The sequence below is a fragment of the Cervus canadensis genome, chromosome 18 (assembly GCF_019320065.1).
Source record: "Cervus canadensis isolate Bull #8, Minnesota chromosome 18, ASM1932006v1, whole genome shotgun sequence".
NCBI lineage: Eukaryota > Metazoa > Chordata > Mammalia > Artiodactyla > Cervidae > Cervus > Cervus canadensis.
Genome location: NC_057403.1, coordinates 16,187,191 through 16,204,766, shown reverse-complemented (window position 1 = coordinate 16,204,766; position 17,576 = coordinate 16,187,191). Strand labels below are relative to the sequence as shown.

Here is a 17,576-nt window from a genome sequence, read left to right as displayed (position 1 = left end):
GTTTGTGCACTTGATGGAGTTCTGGATAATGCTTTGCCTGAAGTCAGTATTCATCAATTGTTTTCCCTTTCTACTCCCCAGTCTGAATAACTTCTTTTTTTTTCTATCTTCATGTTTACTGATTCTTTCCTCTACCTGCTCAAATGTGATGAGGAGTCTCCCATCTAAGTTATTGTTTTCAGTTCTTCAGCTCCAGATTTTCTTCGGCCCTGTTTAAATAATTTAACAGTGAGGAAGAACACATCTTATTTGAGAATAGGTTCTCCTCAGACCTGCCCAATATGGAGACAGCCAGCCTCCCACACTAAGGACTCCAGTGCTTTAGACATGGACCTTGATTATATAGCTACCCAGGTCAATCTCAGACAAGCACATTAGGAGTAGAAAACCACAGCAGAGAGGAGGCTAGTTTTGGACCCTGAGATGGAAGGCTCATCCCAAGGAGCTCTCAGATGGGACGAATCGAAGAACTGGACTTGTCCTCACGTTTGATGTTTCCTCTACCCTCTCTAGGGGCTTCTCAGGTGGGGCTAGTGGTAAAGAACTAAAGAACCTGCCAGCCAATGCTGATGCAGGAAACTAAGAGATGCAGGTTTGATCCCTGTGTCAGGAAGATCCCCTGGAGGAGGAAATGGCAACCCACTCCAGTATTCTTGCCTGGAGAATGCCATGGACAAGGCACCAGTCCAAATGATCAGGAACCACAGACAAAGGTCATGCTCTTTGGTAGTCACTCGCTCCCTCTTAGAAATCCCATGAGCCTTCCAATCTGGGTGCAGACAGACCAAGTGATATGGGGACATGCATCCAATGGTCAGTGAATCGATGAGCAGAGTTTACGGATCACTGAGAAGATGATGCTGTCCCAGACAATCAACGGTGTCAGGACAGAGGATGCAGGGTCCCACCTGTGTAGGGTCTCCTCCCAGTCAGAGTCTGCAGATGTGACCCCAGCTCCCCAGATGAGCACTGTAAGTGACTCTCAACATCTCTACATCTTCCCTTGTAATTTCACTGGAAGTGGGTGTGTAATGAATGCAAATAATGAGGATGTACTCTCCTTTCAGAGCCTGTAGAACAATGTGCTTAATTAATTATGCAAAACTTAGCTAATTTTTTCATAGTTTGATTATTATTTGTGAGAGCTGTTTGACTGTAGGCAAGGCACTGGATCTTGTGCCTCAGTTTCCCTGTCTGTAAAACTGGAGAAGAAGAGCTGGATCTTAGGGCTGCTGTGAAGATGTTCACTAGGAAGTGAATGAGATTAAAATTCTTCCCTGGGTACCTACACAGAGTCAGCATGCAAGGTGATATTTTGGTTTACAGCGTTTTGGGTTTTAGCTCTAGAGTTAAACAAGTTGGTTACATTTTTGTTTCATCTGGTCCTAATTCTATGACTTCCATTCCTTTATTGAAGCATGTGTGTCTCAAGTCTATGAATGCACAGTGGAGATGACAACCCCTCCCTTGTGGGGATGGAAAGATCAGAACAAATGGGTGTGAAGGATTTCCCACTCTGCCGGTCGCACAGGAGGACCTGGAAACAGTTCATTAATATTATTACTACTAATCAATGTTGAGTGGACTGGAGAGGAGCTATCCTCTAAGACCAACAATTGTTATGGAAACAAAAAAACAGAGGGAGGGGTATAATGTGAGAAGAAAAGAGTCCTTCAAAGGAAAATGAGCAGGACATGGAAATGGCTACAGGGAGAGAATGGAGAGCTAGAGCAAGTCCAAGGTTTCAAATTTGATAAGCAGTAAAACGATGCAAGCACGTGCAGTGGGAGAGTCAGGAGGACACTGTGATGAGAAAACACACAGACCTCAGAGCATTTCCTTCCTCCTAACCAGGACGTCTCCCTGTAAGGCTCCTCGGGATATTCCCTCCAGTGAACTCGGACCCCACTTCCCCTCTCTCTTTCTCTCCTGCTTTCAGGGCAAGAAAACACCCAAGCGCTCAATGTGGGCACCATTGTTGGCATCGTGATTGGGCTCCTGCTTGTGCTGACACTGGCGGCTGCCCTGGGATGTTTCATTTCCCTTCACAGGTACAATGGCATTCCCAGATTCTGCTCCTGCCCCCAGATTGACCCTGGTCCTAGAGGAAGGACACTCCACCCTCCCATTCTCGGCCTGGATCTCCAGGCCCTCCCCACTGCCCCGTGGATATTCTCTCTCATCCTTCAGTTCCTCCCTCACCAGGTATTGACCTGTGGCGGCTTCCATAACACCACCCTCATTTGTTCTGTTATTTAGTTGTGAAGTTGTGTCCAACTCCTTTCCCACACCATGGACTCCACTGTCCATGGAATTTCCCAGGCAAGAATACTGGAGTGGGTTGCCATTTCCTTCTCCAGGGACTCTTCCTGACCCAGGTATCGAACCCACATCTCCTGCATTGGCAGGTGGATTCTTTAACTCTGAACCACCAGAGAAGCCTCATCTATCAGTTAACACAATTAAGACCCCTCCTTGTCCAAGTTCCCTATATGTAGGCTGGCAGGTTGTAGGTACTCAGAAAAAGGTATGTCTTCCCATATATTTAAATCCAGCTACTCTGATGAGGGGCTGTCACAGGGCCAGGATCGGAGGGTCGTCCTCGCCAAGTCCTCACTTGGCCAGAGAATGGAAGTCTGGACAGGCCAAGTGGGGTCAAATGCCCCCACGTGGCCGATGCATTAACAACAGCCCCTGATGCGTGAGACAGAACATCGTGCCAGGTCAGCAGGAGGTGGGATGTCTTTACACTTAAGGTCCAGGTAATGGAGACAGAGGACAAGGCCACTGTCACATTTCAGCATCTCCTGGATGAGGGCAGGTGGCCACAGCAGCGACACTGCACTCAGTGAGATCCCAGAGTCACTGGCTTCCCCCTTCCTCCCCACGCACTGGCCCTGCTCTCTCCACAGGCGTGATGCATCCACTCAGACAAAGCTTTAGATGGATGGATGCCTTTCGCAGAGCCTTGGTCCGTTTGCTGGCCACTTTCTCCTGAACCCTATTAGCCTATGGTCCTGCCCTTCTGGACTCGGGGCAGATATGGCTTCTTAAGGACTTTCCTCAGCATCCTTGCTGGGCCCTCCCCTCTAAGCAGCCTCTGTGGAGAAAGGAGGTGTCCAGCCTCTGCTTGGACATGGGGATCCTCCTGTCCCATGTTCTGACAACGAAGCCTTGACCTCCCTCTACACTCCTCACAAATAAACCTGTTGCTTTTTTTTCCTAACCCCGGTTGCCTGCACCACAACAGAGGGAACTGGCCTTCAGCGTCCACCTCGGGTGAGTGTCTGTTCAGCCCAGGACAGCGGGGAGCCCCGGTCAGGCCCTGCCGCGTCTCTTCCTGCCTGCCACCCCCAGGGTCTCTGGTCCTTTCTCTGGGGCTTCAGAACAGGGGACCCCTAATGCCTAGGCTGCTTGTCCTAAGGCTTATAATCCTGGCAGGCCCCCTCGCCCTCTCTGGGGCTTGAAATTGCCAGAGTGTCTCTCCCTTCATGGGGCTCTTCCTCCCATAGTTCACCAGAAGGTGGACATCCAGCCTCTCCTCGGAGAATGGGCTAAGCTTCCTCACACGCCCGGTGCTAAGTTCTATTTCTTCTCCCAGGACGTGGTCCCTCTGGCGGCTCTGTCTCCCAGGTAAGTACATCCCTTCCTTGTCTCTTCTCCCCAGCGTCCGCGCTTCACAGTCTCGGGGCAGGGGGACTGTGCAACCCTGAAGCACTGTGAGACACCCTTCACTCGAGGGCAGTTGAAAATCGCTCAGTCGTGTCTGACTCATGTGACTCCATGGACTGTAGACCGCCAGGCTCCTCTGTCCATGGATTTCTCCAGGCAAGAATACTGGAGTGGGTTACCGTTGCCTTCTCCAGGGCATCTCCCTGACCCACGGATCGAGCCTCGGGCTCCGCACTGCAGGCAGATTCTTTGCCTTCTGAGCCACCAGGGGCGCTCATGAAAGTAGTTAGGACATGGCAAGTCCCACCAAGCTGGGAGCTGGATGCGCTTCAGGGGCATGACCACCCACCACCTCATCCTGAGGCTGCCCTGGTCCCCTGACTTGACCTCAGGAGAACCTTGGAGTTGAGCCAGGAAGAGAGTGGGCATGGGATCATCAGTCAGGGGAGCCAGGCTAACAAGGGTGGCAAACAGGGCCCCGATAGGATTTGCGGTGGGGGCTGCAGGCTTGGAGATGGCTGCACGGGAGAAATGACTCTCCTTCCCTCTTTCCCTATGCCCGTTCTCTCCCGTGCCCAGGCCTCCCTACCTGATGCCAGATCACCAGCTCCCATCTACCAGGTGAGTGTGGGGATCCACGGTCTGGTCCATATGCCCATGGGGCTCAAGAAATGCCCCTTGTACACCTGGCTGTGCTTGGAGGTCCAAGAAATAGCAGGAAAGATGGGGAAAGGGATGAAGAAGAGGGAGGTCTGTGCCAGAAACCTCTGATAAAACCAGACCCCCACAGAGCAGCCCTGGGGGACCCGGGGCCGGGAATCCCTGGTAAGTCATCTGAGAAGGTTACATGAGCTCCAAGGCATCGGTTTTCTTTTGCAGGAATTACTACGCCCCGACACAGATGTTTACTGTCAAATCAACCACAAAGCAGATGTGGGTCATTAGTTCCTCCAGGAAAGTCTCCTTACGGACTGTGGGAAAGAGCTTACCTGAGACCCAAGACCCAGTTGAGGTCAAGAGGTGGAGCCTGAGGCAGAGAACCAGCTCTGAGACCTGAGGCTATTCGGGAACCTGGGGCCAGGCTCAGGGTCCTCCTGGATTCCTGGAGACCCTGACAGGCTGCCCTGAACCCTGGATGGACCAGAACTCAGACTGCAGCTCCCAGAGTGGGGGGAGGTTTCACCAGGGCAAGAGACTGGCCTGTGACCCACTGTGACCAGCTGAGAGATCTGCATAAAGAGCACTTTCCTTCCCCTGCTTGCAAAATGTACTGCCCTTGAGTCCTGTCCAGCAAGAAATTCACCCGAATCTCTGCTCCCGTTTCTCCATGGTCCCACAGGGAAAGTATTAGCTCTGGTTACCTGACCTCCTCATCTATTCCCTTTGGAAAGTAAGGGGAAGGCTGTGAGAATGGAGGTGGGGGGCATGCTAGCAGGAAAGGAGGGTCACCAGACCCTTTGCAGCCACACGGGCACTCGGCAGTCCTCACACGGCCCTGGGGTCCCAGACACCTCCCAGTGCTTGCTCACTTGGAATGGAGTCTCTGGAGCACAGAATGTAGGACCACCTGAGACCCACTAGAACACGAGTCAGGAAGGAAGGAAGAGTCGTGTGTGAGACACATATTCTGGGTGAGGCCCCTGTGCAGCCTCTTGGCATCCTGAGCGCTCTGGTCCTCCTCACCAGGCCCTGCTCGCCCCAACTGGTGGCTGCCTCCAATGAGTTTTTGTTGTTCAGTTGTTAACTTGTTTCTGACTCTCTGGGACCCCATAGACTGCAGCACCCCAGGCTTCCCCGTCCTTCACTGTCCCCTGGAGTTTGCTTCAACTAATATACACTGAGTCAGCGATGGGACGGGAACTTTTGTCCACAGATCTAGGATGCAGAATGTCTACTCTCTGCATGGGTTTCTGTCGTGTCCCTAAGGGCCTGAGCCCTGAGGTCATCGTTCCCTCTGGGGGGACAGAGGAACAATCAGAGTCACCAAAGTAGGAGGGACCCAGAAGCCATGCTCTGAGCAAGGCCCTCCCAGGAACTTCCCATGACCTCTGTCCACTTCCCGCTGGTTTCCACTGTGCTTTCCGATGTGGATCGTGAGCCTGCTCCCAGCACACACACACACGTGAGCCTCAGGGCGGAGTTGCAGCCTCTACCTAAAACTCAACCTGGCTACCACGGCAAAGGGCTCACCTGTCCCCTCCTCAAAGTGTCCCGTGGGCCCTTCCCACCCAGATCTCACCTGCAGCCACCACCACACACCTGACCTCAGTCTCTCCCTGAGGTCCCTGGGAGGGGTGCTGTTCTCATATAAGTCTGCTCGGATCAGGTGCCCACACTCACATAAATGTAGCAGGTGTGTGCACTAAGGCTCAGAGCCCACAGTCGACAAGCATGCTCAGCCAGTGGCAAGTGTCATTTGTGCTGAGATGAGAGGTCAGAAAAACCACCTGCAAAGCTTCCGATCATGATTAGGTCTAAATTACTTATCCCCCAGGCATACAGTCTTGGATGAGACAAGGTGACACTTCTTAGTGTTCCTTATTCTGTAACAAATGACCACAAATTTAGTGGCACAAATCAAGTTGTCAGTATGACCCTGTTCTTTCTGGATTCTACAGACAATTCATTTCTTTGCCTTTCCAACCTGTGAGAGGCTGCCTGCTTTCCTGGGTTTGTGGCCCCTTCCTCCACATTCGGCCAGCAGTGGAGCATCTTGAAGCTCCCCAAGCTCTCCTTCCATCATCCCATCTCCTCTGGCTCTGCCTCTCCTGCCTTGGAACATTGTGAATATTGGACTCAGCCCAATACGTTACCCACCATAATCTCCAAGTCACCCCCACCATATCTCCCCTATACCCCAAATAATCTCCCAGTCACGTGATCTGAATTTCTTCTGTAGGTTTCCTTAATCGTGGGGTGCTTTCTCGGATTGTAGGCTTGAGCTTGTGGACATCTCCTAGGGTTCTGTGCTCTGTCCACCACTCCTCTCGAGGCCGTGGTCATCATCTTCCCTCCCTGCAATCTGCTCTGGGCAGCTTGGACTTTGTCATGCTGATGTGGCGTCTCGTCCTGCCATGACGTCCACAGGAATCTCAGCGGGCCTGAGCCCTGGCGATCAAGGCCAGTCCACGCTCCCTGTAGCTCACCCCACCTCTTCTTTTCTGTGAAGTGAAACTTGCTCAGTCTATACAACTCTTTGCAACCCCAAATTCCAGAGTGGGACATGATTCAGCATAAATGACATGTGGTCTTGAAAGGGTTAGTCGCTTGGTCGTGTCCGATCCTTTGCGACCTCATGCCTGTAGCCTGCCAGGATCCTCTGTCCCTGGGGTTTGTAAAATGATATGTAAACACTTGACAAATGCTTGAGCTGTCTTAGGAGAAAACCTACTTGAGGGCCTTTCCCTTCTATACTCCCCTCCTTGGCCACCAGAGGGCGGCAGAGCTCCTCCACAGTCGGGGGCCTCCACAGGGCTGCCCACCTCCTTCCCACTTAGCAGCTCCCACCGCCCAGCAGCCTCCGACCCTCAGCAACCTACTCCGTCCACGGTCCTCCCCACTCTCCCAGTTCCCCACACTGGACTCTGTCAGCTCCTCCTCCCAGCCAGGCCCACCTGAAGGCCAGACTCCCCTCAGGTAGCTCTGCCCTCTCAGCCCCCTGTCCTTCTCTGCTGAGGGTCTGCTCACCCTTCACGTCTCAGCCAAAAGGTCACTTTCTCAGGGGTGCCTTCCATGATTCGCAGTCCAGCTGAGATTCCATGACAGACTCCGGATGCACCAGACCCTTCCCCTTCAGTGCATCCCTCCATTATAATTAGCTCATTATTTCCAGGATTTTCTCTGAGTGTCTGCCTCCCCATCACAAGTCAAGTGTGTTCACCCACGACCCAAGTCTATCCTATTGTCTGGAGTCCAGGACACAACCCACGGCTGACATGTCACACATGCTCAATATACTCTTTAAATAGATAAGGGAATCTACATAACAGAAGCCAGACCCCCACCCCCCTCCCAGAGTGACACCGAGGGGTCAGAGAATATCCCTTGTGGACACAGGGGCCCTGGCATCTGAGTTGGGGGAGACCTGCAAGTGCCCACAGCTGCTCCAGGGCGGGACTCTATTCCTCCCGGAGTCAGGAGTGAGGACAGGGGCCGCTTATCTGTGAGGAGGCAGACCCTCTGCTCATTCCCAGATTATCACACCCACTCCCATCTCTACTCAGGAGAATCTTCTAGTCTCCCCAGAGGGCCTGGGCTGGCAGCTTGATTCCTTCTCCTTCTCTCGGAGACCTGACGTGGCTCAGAATCCTGATCCTCCATCCCAAGGGAGTGACCACAGGGGAGGGGGGAGCCCCAGCGTGAACTCACAGGAATTGGGGAGCAGCTCCTCATCCCAAGGTCCCTGATCTGGGGGGACACCTGTGGTCCTTGGAGACATCTCAGTCCCCCAAAGCATCCTGGGAAAGGAAGGGAACTTCCAGGGCAGCGTGGCACAGGGGAACCCAGCTTCTGCAGTTGCTCCATCTCAGGGGGACTGGGTCTGATGGGGGAGGTGGAGCTGCCCCAGGTCCCGGCTCTGTGGGGAGACCGAGAGCAGACCACCGATGGGGACACAGAGAACTAGGGTGCAGCCCCAGTGCTGAGAGGTGGGGAAGGACAGGCCTTCTGGGGTCCAGCCCACAGGCCGCCACCCTCGCCCCAAAGCCCCAGAGACTCCCCACCGACCCTTCCTTTGAAGCCTCAGGGACTGAGAGCTCGTCCTGAGCCCACGTCCACCTGGATGGATGGTTCTCCTGCCACTGAACAACAGCCATCCTCTGCCTGGGCTCACCCTGCCCTGGGATGGAGTCGGGAAGTCTGGGGACCCACAGTGACCTGGACCCTGGCTGAGAGCCCCTAGTCTGGAGGTCAGCGCCCCCCTCTGCCCAGGGCACAGAGCCGGCTCACACCCTTTGGCGTTTGCACCCCTTGCAGCTGCTTACATTGTCCCCAGGTCTGCTCATGACCTCCAGGGGGCAACATTGGGCCGCACAGAAAATAAACAGGAAATTAACAGGTGAACTTTGCCTTGACTAAGGAGGTAGAGAAGGAGCCTGATTTCCATCCCTCCCTCTAAACAGCGGTCCCCAACCTTAAGGGCACCAGGGAACGGATTCATGGAAGACAGTTGCGGGGTGGTGGGGGTGATTTGGGGATAATTCAAGCGCATTACAACTACTGTGCACTTATATCTATTATTATTACATCAACTCCACATCGGATCATCAGGCGTTAGACCCCAGGGGACCCCTCCTCTAACAGACCCTCAGGGCCCCTCCTGTGTGCCCACACTACACTGCTCAACCTTCTAGGGGCCTATGGGCACCCATGCCAGCTCCCATCCCTGCCTGGAACCACCCATGGGAAAGATCACAGTGACCACAGAAAAATCAGCCAGGGTGACAGAGGAGGCCCTATAATGGCAAGGAGGACCTGAACAGTTTCTGAACCAAGTCTCAGGCAACAGACACAGAGAGGGAGAGTCTCCTGGAACTTGACCCATGGACCAGGGAGCCCACACTCAGCCCACACCCCAGCACCAGCTTCCTCTCTTCCCAGGACATACAGGAAACCTTTCCCTTCTCACCTGCAACCTGCAGCTCCTCCTGACACCCGCTTCTGGGTCTCTGTCCCTGGAGAAGGCAGTGGCAAACCCACTCCAGTATTCTTGCCTGCAGAATCCTGTGGACGGAGGAGCCTGGGGGGCTGCTGCCCATAGGATCGCACAGGGTCGGACACAACTGAAGTGATAAAGCCTGCATGCATGCATTGGAGAAGGAAATGGCAACCCACTCCAGTATTCTTGCCTGGAGAGTCCCAGGGATGGAGGAGCCTGGTGGGCTGATGTCTATGAGGTCGCACAGAGTCAGACACGACTGAAGTGACTTAGCAGCAGCAGCAGCAGTGGTCCCAGGAAACAGACGCCAGGCTGGTGACAAGCTAAGGTGGAGGTCAGGCCCCTCTCCAGTCATCACTCATGTGACCCCTTTCTCTCCTCCAGAGTCAGTGTGTTCTTCCTGAGGGGAGTAAAGCAATCTTCTCAGATATTTGAAAACAACAGGAAGACCCTGGGCGCCCAGCTGGGTTTCTGTGAACGGGAACAGTTACCAGCAAAATTTGGAAAGTTTGGATCTGTGCGTTGTGCTGAGAGACCCCAGATCAAAACACAGCAGAGACCAACACAGGGGTGGATGCGGCAGCCTAACCGGGGTTCTGGGGTCTCAGTCAGGCTGGGCAAGCACGTGACCTGGGCGGCTGCTGAAACAGCATTTCTAAGGTGTCACCTGGGGGTTCACAGTCTTCATGAGGCTCCACAGGTGATTCCCACACACTGCGGGGATGACGTCCCAGTGACAAGAGTTCCTGATGCACCCCCCACCCCCAGGCTCCTGCTCTGAAGGGAAAAGCCAGAAGGGCATGAGGGAGGGCAGTCTGCATCTGATCCAGATCATGGGGGCCCCGGACCCGGACACCCCAAGGCTGTGATTTTCCAGACAAGGGTGTGTGTGTGTGTGCATGTGTGTGTGTGTAGGTGTATGTGTGTGTGTGTGTGTGTGTAGGTGTGTATATGTAGATGTGTGTAGGTGTCTGTGTGTAGCTGTATGTGTAGGGATGTGTGTGTGTGTGTGTGCATGTGTGTGTATGTAGGTGTATGTGTAGGTATGTGTGTGTGTGTGTGTGTAGGTGTGTGTAGGTGTCTGTGTGTAGCTGTTTGTGTAGGGATGTGTGTGTAGGGATGTGTGTGGGTGTGTAGCTGTGGGTGTGTGTAGGTGTGTTGTAGGTGTTTATGTGTGTAGGTGTGTGTGTGTGTGCAGGTGTCTGTGTGGATGTGTGGATGTGTTTGTGTGTGTGGGTGGAGAATCACTGCTCTAGAAGGCAGAGGACTCAGCACAGTTTAGGGAATAGAAAGACAGAAGGGGAAGGGGGCGGGGCCACTAGGGAGGGAAGGATGAGCGGGGAGGGAGTGGGAGGGGCCTGGGCAGAGGCCCCGCCCCCGGGCCACGTGACCCAGCCAAGTGCTCCTGCCCCGGGAGGAGGCTCAGCAGAGAGCTGGAAGGACAGCAGAGCTCACACAGCGACTGCAGGGCCTGTGAGCGTTTCTGGACCGGAAGTTCTCCTCAGAGAGAGAGGGGCCAGCAGACAGCAGGCCCCATGGAGCCCCCGTCAGGCCCGGCAAGCAGGAGGCATGGCCCCTGGAACAGGCTCCTCCTGGCAGGTGAGAGGGGACAGTTTTCAGGGAGTGGGCAGAGACTGGAGAACAAGAGACTGGCTGGTCTCTGAGGGAGACGGGGCTCTGAGAGGGGACAGAGGACTTCTGTTCAGGACTGAGGGCAGAGGGTGGGGAGCAGGGAGGGTGGGGGCTCAGCCACAGGAGACTCTCCATGAACTAGAGTTGGTGAGGGGCGGGAAGACCTCAAATGGTGTAGGTTTTGTGAGTTATTCTTCACTGAGCAGTAATTGTTGGAAACTGATGACAATAATAACATTTTATTGTGTCACGACAGAAAAAGACATAACCAGGACAGTAACCACTGTCCTTACCCCGCACCCTTAGAAACTGACAAACACCAGGCTGTGGGATTCCTGGGAACACTCCTTCCTTCATCCCCAGGTATTAATACCTGGAGCCTGGTCCAGGCCCTGGGGTGTAACCAGGATCAGACAAGCCCCTGCCCTCACGGAGCCCAGGCTCTGTGGGGAGGAAGACAGACAAGCAGAGAGATCTAGAATGTGCTGTTAGGCGCTAACAGGCGTCATGCAGGACCCAGACAGGGAAGGGTCAGCAAGTGAACACGGAGGGTCTTTACAGCGGCTGGTCATTGTTGGGGGCAGCTCCCAAGAAGCCCCTGAGTGTGAGCAGGTGTGTGAGGGCAGCAAGGGAGTGAGCCGGGGGACAGCTGGGGAAACAGGAAATACAGAGCCCAGAGGGGCGGAAGTGATGGGGGTCATGCTGCTGACCTTGAACCAGGAGGACACACACACATACACACGCTCACACACACACACACACACACACATATACACAAATACACACACATGTATGCACACACATATATACACACATACACACACCCAGACACACACACACACACATACACACATACATATACACGCACACACACATATACACACACGCGCACACACAGCCTCACACAGTATAAAACACACCAAGGCTGAGGGATGAAGAGACCTGCTCAGGACCCAGGGCACCATTTCCCATCCCCCACACAGGTCAGAATATTAACTGATTTCTCTTTCTTCCCTCCTAGTCTCACTCTTAACCTTCTGGCTCCCCCCCACCACTGCCCAGCTCACTATTGAAACGGTGCCCCCCCTTGCTGCAGAAGGGATGGATGTCCTTCTACTTGCCCACAACGTGACAGAGAATCCGCTAGGCTGTACCTGGTACAGAGGAGAAAGGATAGAAAACAGCCAGTTAATCACATCATATAGAGCAGACACTAATGTAACTACCAAAGGGCCTGCACACAGCGGTCGGGAGACACTTTACCCCAATGGAACCCTGCTGATCCAGAACGTCACCCAGAAAGACACAGGATCCTACATCCTGCTCATATTACAGTTTGATTTACAGACAGAAAGACAAATCGGACACCTCCACGTACACCGTGAGTGCCTCTTCTCTGACCTTGGGGTGTTGGGTGAGGTGAATTCTGTTCACACACACAGGACTGACAGACCGGGATGGTGCTTCCATCCCTCTCTGCATGGTGTCCTGTGTTGGGGTTTGAACATTTAGTGCAGGACGCATGCTGTGGAGACAAACTCCAAAGGGTCAGAATGCTTTCCAGGAACCCAGACCCTGCAGACACAGTGTAGACAGAGGTTCTGACTGATGGGAGGGACTCAGCCGAGGGAGAGGCCCCTGGGCCCCTCCCTTCTACCATGACCCTGAGGAAGACCCTGCAGGACTTGGTGAAGACCTAGCCTGAGGGACCTGAGGGATCCTCACAGAGAAGCTCAGCCCCAGGAAGCCCCTCCCAGACCCTGTCCCAGGGCTCCTGCCTCCAGTGACACTGGGAAGCATGTACCAAATCCCTAGGCTCCTAAGCTGGTCACCAGCAAAGGCTCAGCCCTGAAAGCCACATCCCCGCAGGGATGCAACCTGATCCTGCTTCATGAGACTTTCACATAGGTACAGGGTCCCCAGGCTCTTAGTCAACTGCCCTGGGGGACTGGGAGACTCCAGAGAAATCTCAGCATCCCCAGGGAGGAAGAGAGAGAAGCAGCTCCGGGCAGCTCCTCATCCCCTGGGGTGCATCCCAGGGAACGCTCTCATGAGGCTGGTTGATGAAACCAGGACAGTCGCCAGATGGTCTCTGAATCCCACCCAGTTCTGTCCACCACTAAACGCTGTTGCACAGTCAACCCGCGAGGAAGTCTGTGCTTCTCCCAGACATAGAGCAGGTGGCCTCACACTCTCTGAGCTTAGCTCCACATGCATTTGTCTTGCCATACACAAACCTGCCTTATTCTTTAAAGACTCTGATTGGCAGGCGAAGGATGCCACTTTTGTTTAAAGATGTTTCTCAAATAAAAGATAAAGATGTTTCTAGAGGATGCAAGGGTATAAAGAAAGGGAAAGTGTTGGTCGCTCAGTCATGTCCCACTCTTTGCTACCCCAGGAACTATAGCCCAGCAGGCTCTGCTGTCCTTGGAATTCTCCAGGCAAGAATACTGACTGGGTAGCAATTCCCATCTCCAGGGGTTCTTCCCAACCCAGGGGTTGAACCCAGGTTTCCTGCACTGGCAGGCAGATTCTTTACTGTCTGAGGCACCAGGGAAACTCAGGGGCAGTGTTCTCTCTGTTATCTGCACAGCGGTGCTACCCACACCCGTCATCACCAGCAACAACTCCAGCCCCTGGGAGCACGAGGACACTGTGGTGTTAACATGTGGTCCTGAGACCCAGAACACCTCCTACATGTGGTGGATCAACGATCAGAGCCTCCCCAGCAGCACGAGGCTGGAACTGTCCGAGGACAAGAGGACTCTCACTGTGTTCAGTGTGACAAGGAAAGACACAGGGCCCTATGTGTGTGAAGCCCGGAACCCAGTGAGTGTCCGCCGCAGTGACCCATTCACCCTGCAGGTCCTCTGTGAGTAACCTCTGTTCCTGTGTGATCTGGGCTGCCCACGCAAATGAAAGCTGCCAGAGCCAATCCATACCCATCCTTGTCAGGTCCAAGTACATGGGCCGTCACTCCTGGACACCCAGACTGGCCATGACTTCCTGTCCCAGGCAAGTCCAGGCAGGTCCATCTTGAATCAAGACATGGAGGGGATGGGCTGCTCTCTCTTGGTGCCTGAGGATCACCAGAACATGATGGGAGAAACACATTAACATCAGACTCACAATGAATGAGCATGAAGAGTAGTGATTGCAAAATTTTCAGACAAGTCTGTGAACAGCTAGAAGGACCCAGGGGCCCTAATAAGACCAGGAACTTCCCTTCCCTCTGATTGCACCATGTGTGGCTTTATGCTCTTTTGCTCGAAATGATGTGGACACCCCACCACTTCCCCGTTAGATTCCTCTTACCATCCAGAGGGAAACCTCAATCTTTCCTGCCACACAGCCTCTAACCCAGCCACACAGTGCTCCCGGCTTGTCAGGGTGAGGCCCCAGCAATACGCCCAGGTTCTCTTTATTCCCGTCATAACATGTTCTCTCAGATCCTACACTCCCTGACTGGCCTGGATAGCCCCACAGTCAGAAAAATCAAGGTTCCCAAGGCTGATACCGCAGAGCTGTCCAATATTAGAGTGTTGTCCCAGCAACCAGGCAGGGGTCCCCCTGGTGTGATCTGGGGGTCAGAGGAGATGTGCGATCATCTCTCCCATTGTCACCTGAACAGAGTCCCAGGGCCTTCCTTACAGGCGCCTGTACAGAGGTCACTGGGCCCCAAGAATGAAGAGGGAGCATGGCCCAGGCCCCTGACCCCCTCTCAGCAGTCACCCCTCTGTCTCTCCACAGACCCACTGGCACAGCCCTCCCTCCAAGCCAGCAACACCACAGTCGCAGAACATGAGGGTCCCGTGGTCCTGACTTGCCTCACAGATGAGACCAGGGTCTCCATACGCTGGTTCTTCAAAGGCCAGAGTCTCCTCCTCACAAGGGGGATGACACTGTCCCTGGACAATAGCACCCTCACCATAGACCCCGTCAGCAGAAAGGACGCCGGGGATTATCAGTGTGAGGTGTCCAACAGGGCCAACTCCAGAAAAAGTGACCCCCTCAGGCTGAGTGTGACCTGTGAGTAACCATCATTGCCTCCTGTGTTAGTCGTTCAGTGGTGTCCAGCTCTTTGTGACACCACGGACTTGAGCTCACTTTGGCCATGGGATTTCCCAAGAATGAATCCTGAGGTGGGTTGCCATTCACAACTCCAAGGGATCGTCCTGACCCAAGGATCGCACCGTGTCTACTGCACTGCAGGCACTGTTTTCCAGTGAAGACCATTTTAACCTGGATAATCTTCCTTTATTAATTCCACCAGGAATTAGCCTATCATCTCATTTCCTTCACTTCAAGCAATTGGAATGTGTGCTGTCTCTCCCTTCCTCATCCCCTGATTTCTCCTGGCCCTCTGCTGTGAAGCCTCGTTCCCCAGACCACTGGAAGCAGCACTAAAACCAGTACCTGGGACTTCCTGGGCAGTCAGTGGTTAAGACTCCACCTTCCACTGCAGGGGTTGCCGTGTCCTCCTCCTCCTCCTGGGAAGATCCCCACCCAGGGACTGAATCCGTGTCTCCTGTTGGTCAGGAGGGTTCTTTACCACTAGTGCCACCTGGGAAGCCCCAGTGAGTCATGAAGCCTAAATCTCCTTTTTCTTGTGTGTGCAATGGTGTTTATGAGGCACTTTGTAGAGCTTTGTGAATACGCGCTTCAGTGAAGGTGGGAATGACAGCAGACGTGTCTTCAGGCAGTAAGTGTTCAGTGTGTTGGTTGGCACTGTTGTGATTACAGGCTTGCCGTCACATTCAACTCCAGGTCCCTCCACTTGTCTTTCTTAGTTGCACCGTCGTCTCTACAGTGGAAGCAACACCATTTCCTCACAGGATGGGCGGTGGTCATGTGTGGTGAGAGATGGGGGCCTTGAGGACTGTGATTTGCGAAACATAAACTCCCATGATTCTGTGTTGCCTGTTGGTCGGTTAGGTCTCTGCTTACAGTGCTGTCACGTTCTCTGGTTTCTCACTGAAATTCTCTCGGATGCTGTGTCCATTATTGAAAGTGGGGTGTTGTAGTGTCACTGTTATGGCAGAGCTCTTTCTCCCCTCAATCCTGTCCATTTTTGATTCAGAACTCTGGTGGTGTTAGGTGCATAATGCTTATAATTGTTCGATTTCCTTGATGGATGGAAACTCTTCTTGATATGTAAGGTCCTAATGTCTCCTGCAGGCTTTTTTGGCTTAGAGGTGATTATATCAGACACTCATACAGCCACCACAATTCTCTCTTCTTGACTATTTGCATAAAATATCTTTTTCCTCACTTCAACCTTCTATGTCTCTGTATCTAAAGAGACTCTCTTGAAGAGAGTAAAGAGAGGGTTATAATTTTAATCCATTCTGTCAGTCTCTGCCTTTAATTTGAAGGTTGAGGCTACCTATCATTCAAATACTTCCTGATCAGAAAGAGCTTCTGCCATCTAGCTACTTGCCATATGTCCTCCATGCTTTATTCATTAATTCCTCTATTACTTCCTGTTTGGGATTTAGGTGATTTCCTTTCATATGTGTCATTTTGATTCTGTTCTTCCACTTTCCAATGTGTTCCAGTTCTTTTCTTAGAGCCTAACTTGACGATGACAGTTACATCTTAAACATATATCTATCGAGTTGACATACCAACTAGATTCTATGATGTATAATACAAGCAATGTGCTCCTATACATCTCCATTCCCCCCATTCTATACACTTACTGTCATATATTTCAGCCATCTGTATACAATGTATGCCGATTATATAGATTTATAAATATTGTTTCATGCAATACCTTTGAAATAAAAAACAAAAATAATGGATTACATAAAAGACAATAATACTGGCTTAAATAAGATAGCTACCTACCGTGTCTCTTTGACCACTGTTCTTCATGTGTTCCTATGGCTCTGTGTTACTGTGTAATGTTTGTTCAGTCATCTTAAAGGATTCCTTTTACATTTCACATATACCATGTCTCCAAGGAATAAACTCCCTCGACTGTTGTTATCTGGGAAAGTCCTAATTTGAGCTTCATTGAAGGAGAGTTTCTCTGTACATTGCTTTCCTGGTTGACAGTCTTCCTTTATACAGCTTAAATCAGGCATCTCAATACCTTCTGGCCCTGGACTCTGATGTGAAATTTGCTTTTCACCTTATTGAAGATCCACCGTACATGATAAATCACTTCTCTCCTGCTGCGTTTTTCACTTCCTCTTCCCCTCGGTCTTTCAACAATTTGACTATATTGTGTCACAGTGTCTATATCTTGAGTTATCCTTTTTTGGAGTTCCTTAACCATCTCTAGTACGTGATCTCATCTAGTTTGGAAAGTTTTAAACCATTATGTTTTTATATCTTTTTCATTGCATTTTTCTCTCTCTTCTACTTCAAGAACTGCCACACTGCATATGTTTGTTCACTTGATGGAGTTCTGCATAATACTTTCCCTGGAGTCACTATTCGTCATTTTTTTTTCCTTTCTACTCCCCAGTCTGAATAACTTCTTTTTTTTCTATCTTCACGTTTACTGATTCTTTCTTCTACCTGCTCAAATGTGATGAGGAGTCTCCCATCTAAGTTATTGTTTTCAGTTCTTTTACTTCAGCTCCAGATTTTCTTCGACCCTGTTTAA

The 17,576-nt window shown here is 52.2% G+C and overlaps 1 protein-coding gene across 12 annotated transcripts in view; it reads left to right on the top strand.

Moving 5' to 3' along the window:
• LOC122420192 (carcinoembryonic antigen-related cell adhesion molecule 3-like) overlaps positions 1 to 17,576 on the top strand; it is a 64,040-nt gene that overhangs the window by 41,699 nt on the left and 4,765 nt on the right. Inside the window, exons 5-9 of one of the 12 annotated variants that reach the window (XM_043435047.1) lie at positions 2,052 to 2,205; positions 3,251 to 3,279; positions 3,602 to 3,633; positions 4,252 to 4,293; positions 4,552 to 4,985. In XM_043435047.1, coding sequence (XP_043290982.1) covers positions 2,052 to 2,205; positions 3,251 to 3,279; positions 3,602 to 3,633; positions 4,252 to 4,293; positions 4,552 to 4,617 — 323 coding nt within the window. In that variant the 3' untranslated portion in view covers positions 4,618 to 4,985. Of the gene's footprint in view, positions 1 to 1,939; positions 2,206 to 3,232; positions 3,280 to 3,601; positions 3,634 to 3,667; positions 3,821 to 4,251; positions 4,294 to 4,551; positions 4,986 to 10,773; positions 10,928 to 11,981; positions 12,342 to 13,553; positions 13,833 to 14,710; positions 14,990 to 17,576 lie in introns of those variants that run through there. The other 11 variants (XM_043435044.1, XM_043435049.1, XM_043435048.1 and 8 more) reach the window with 11 other exon arrangements.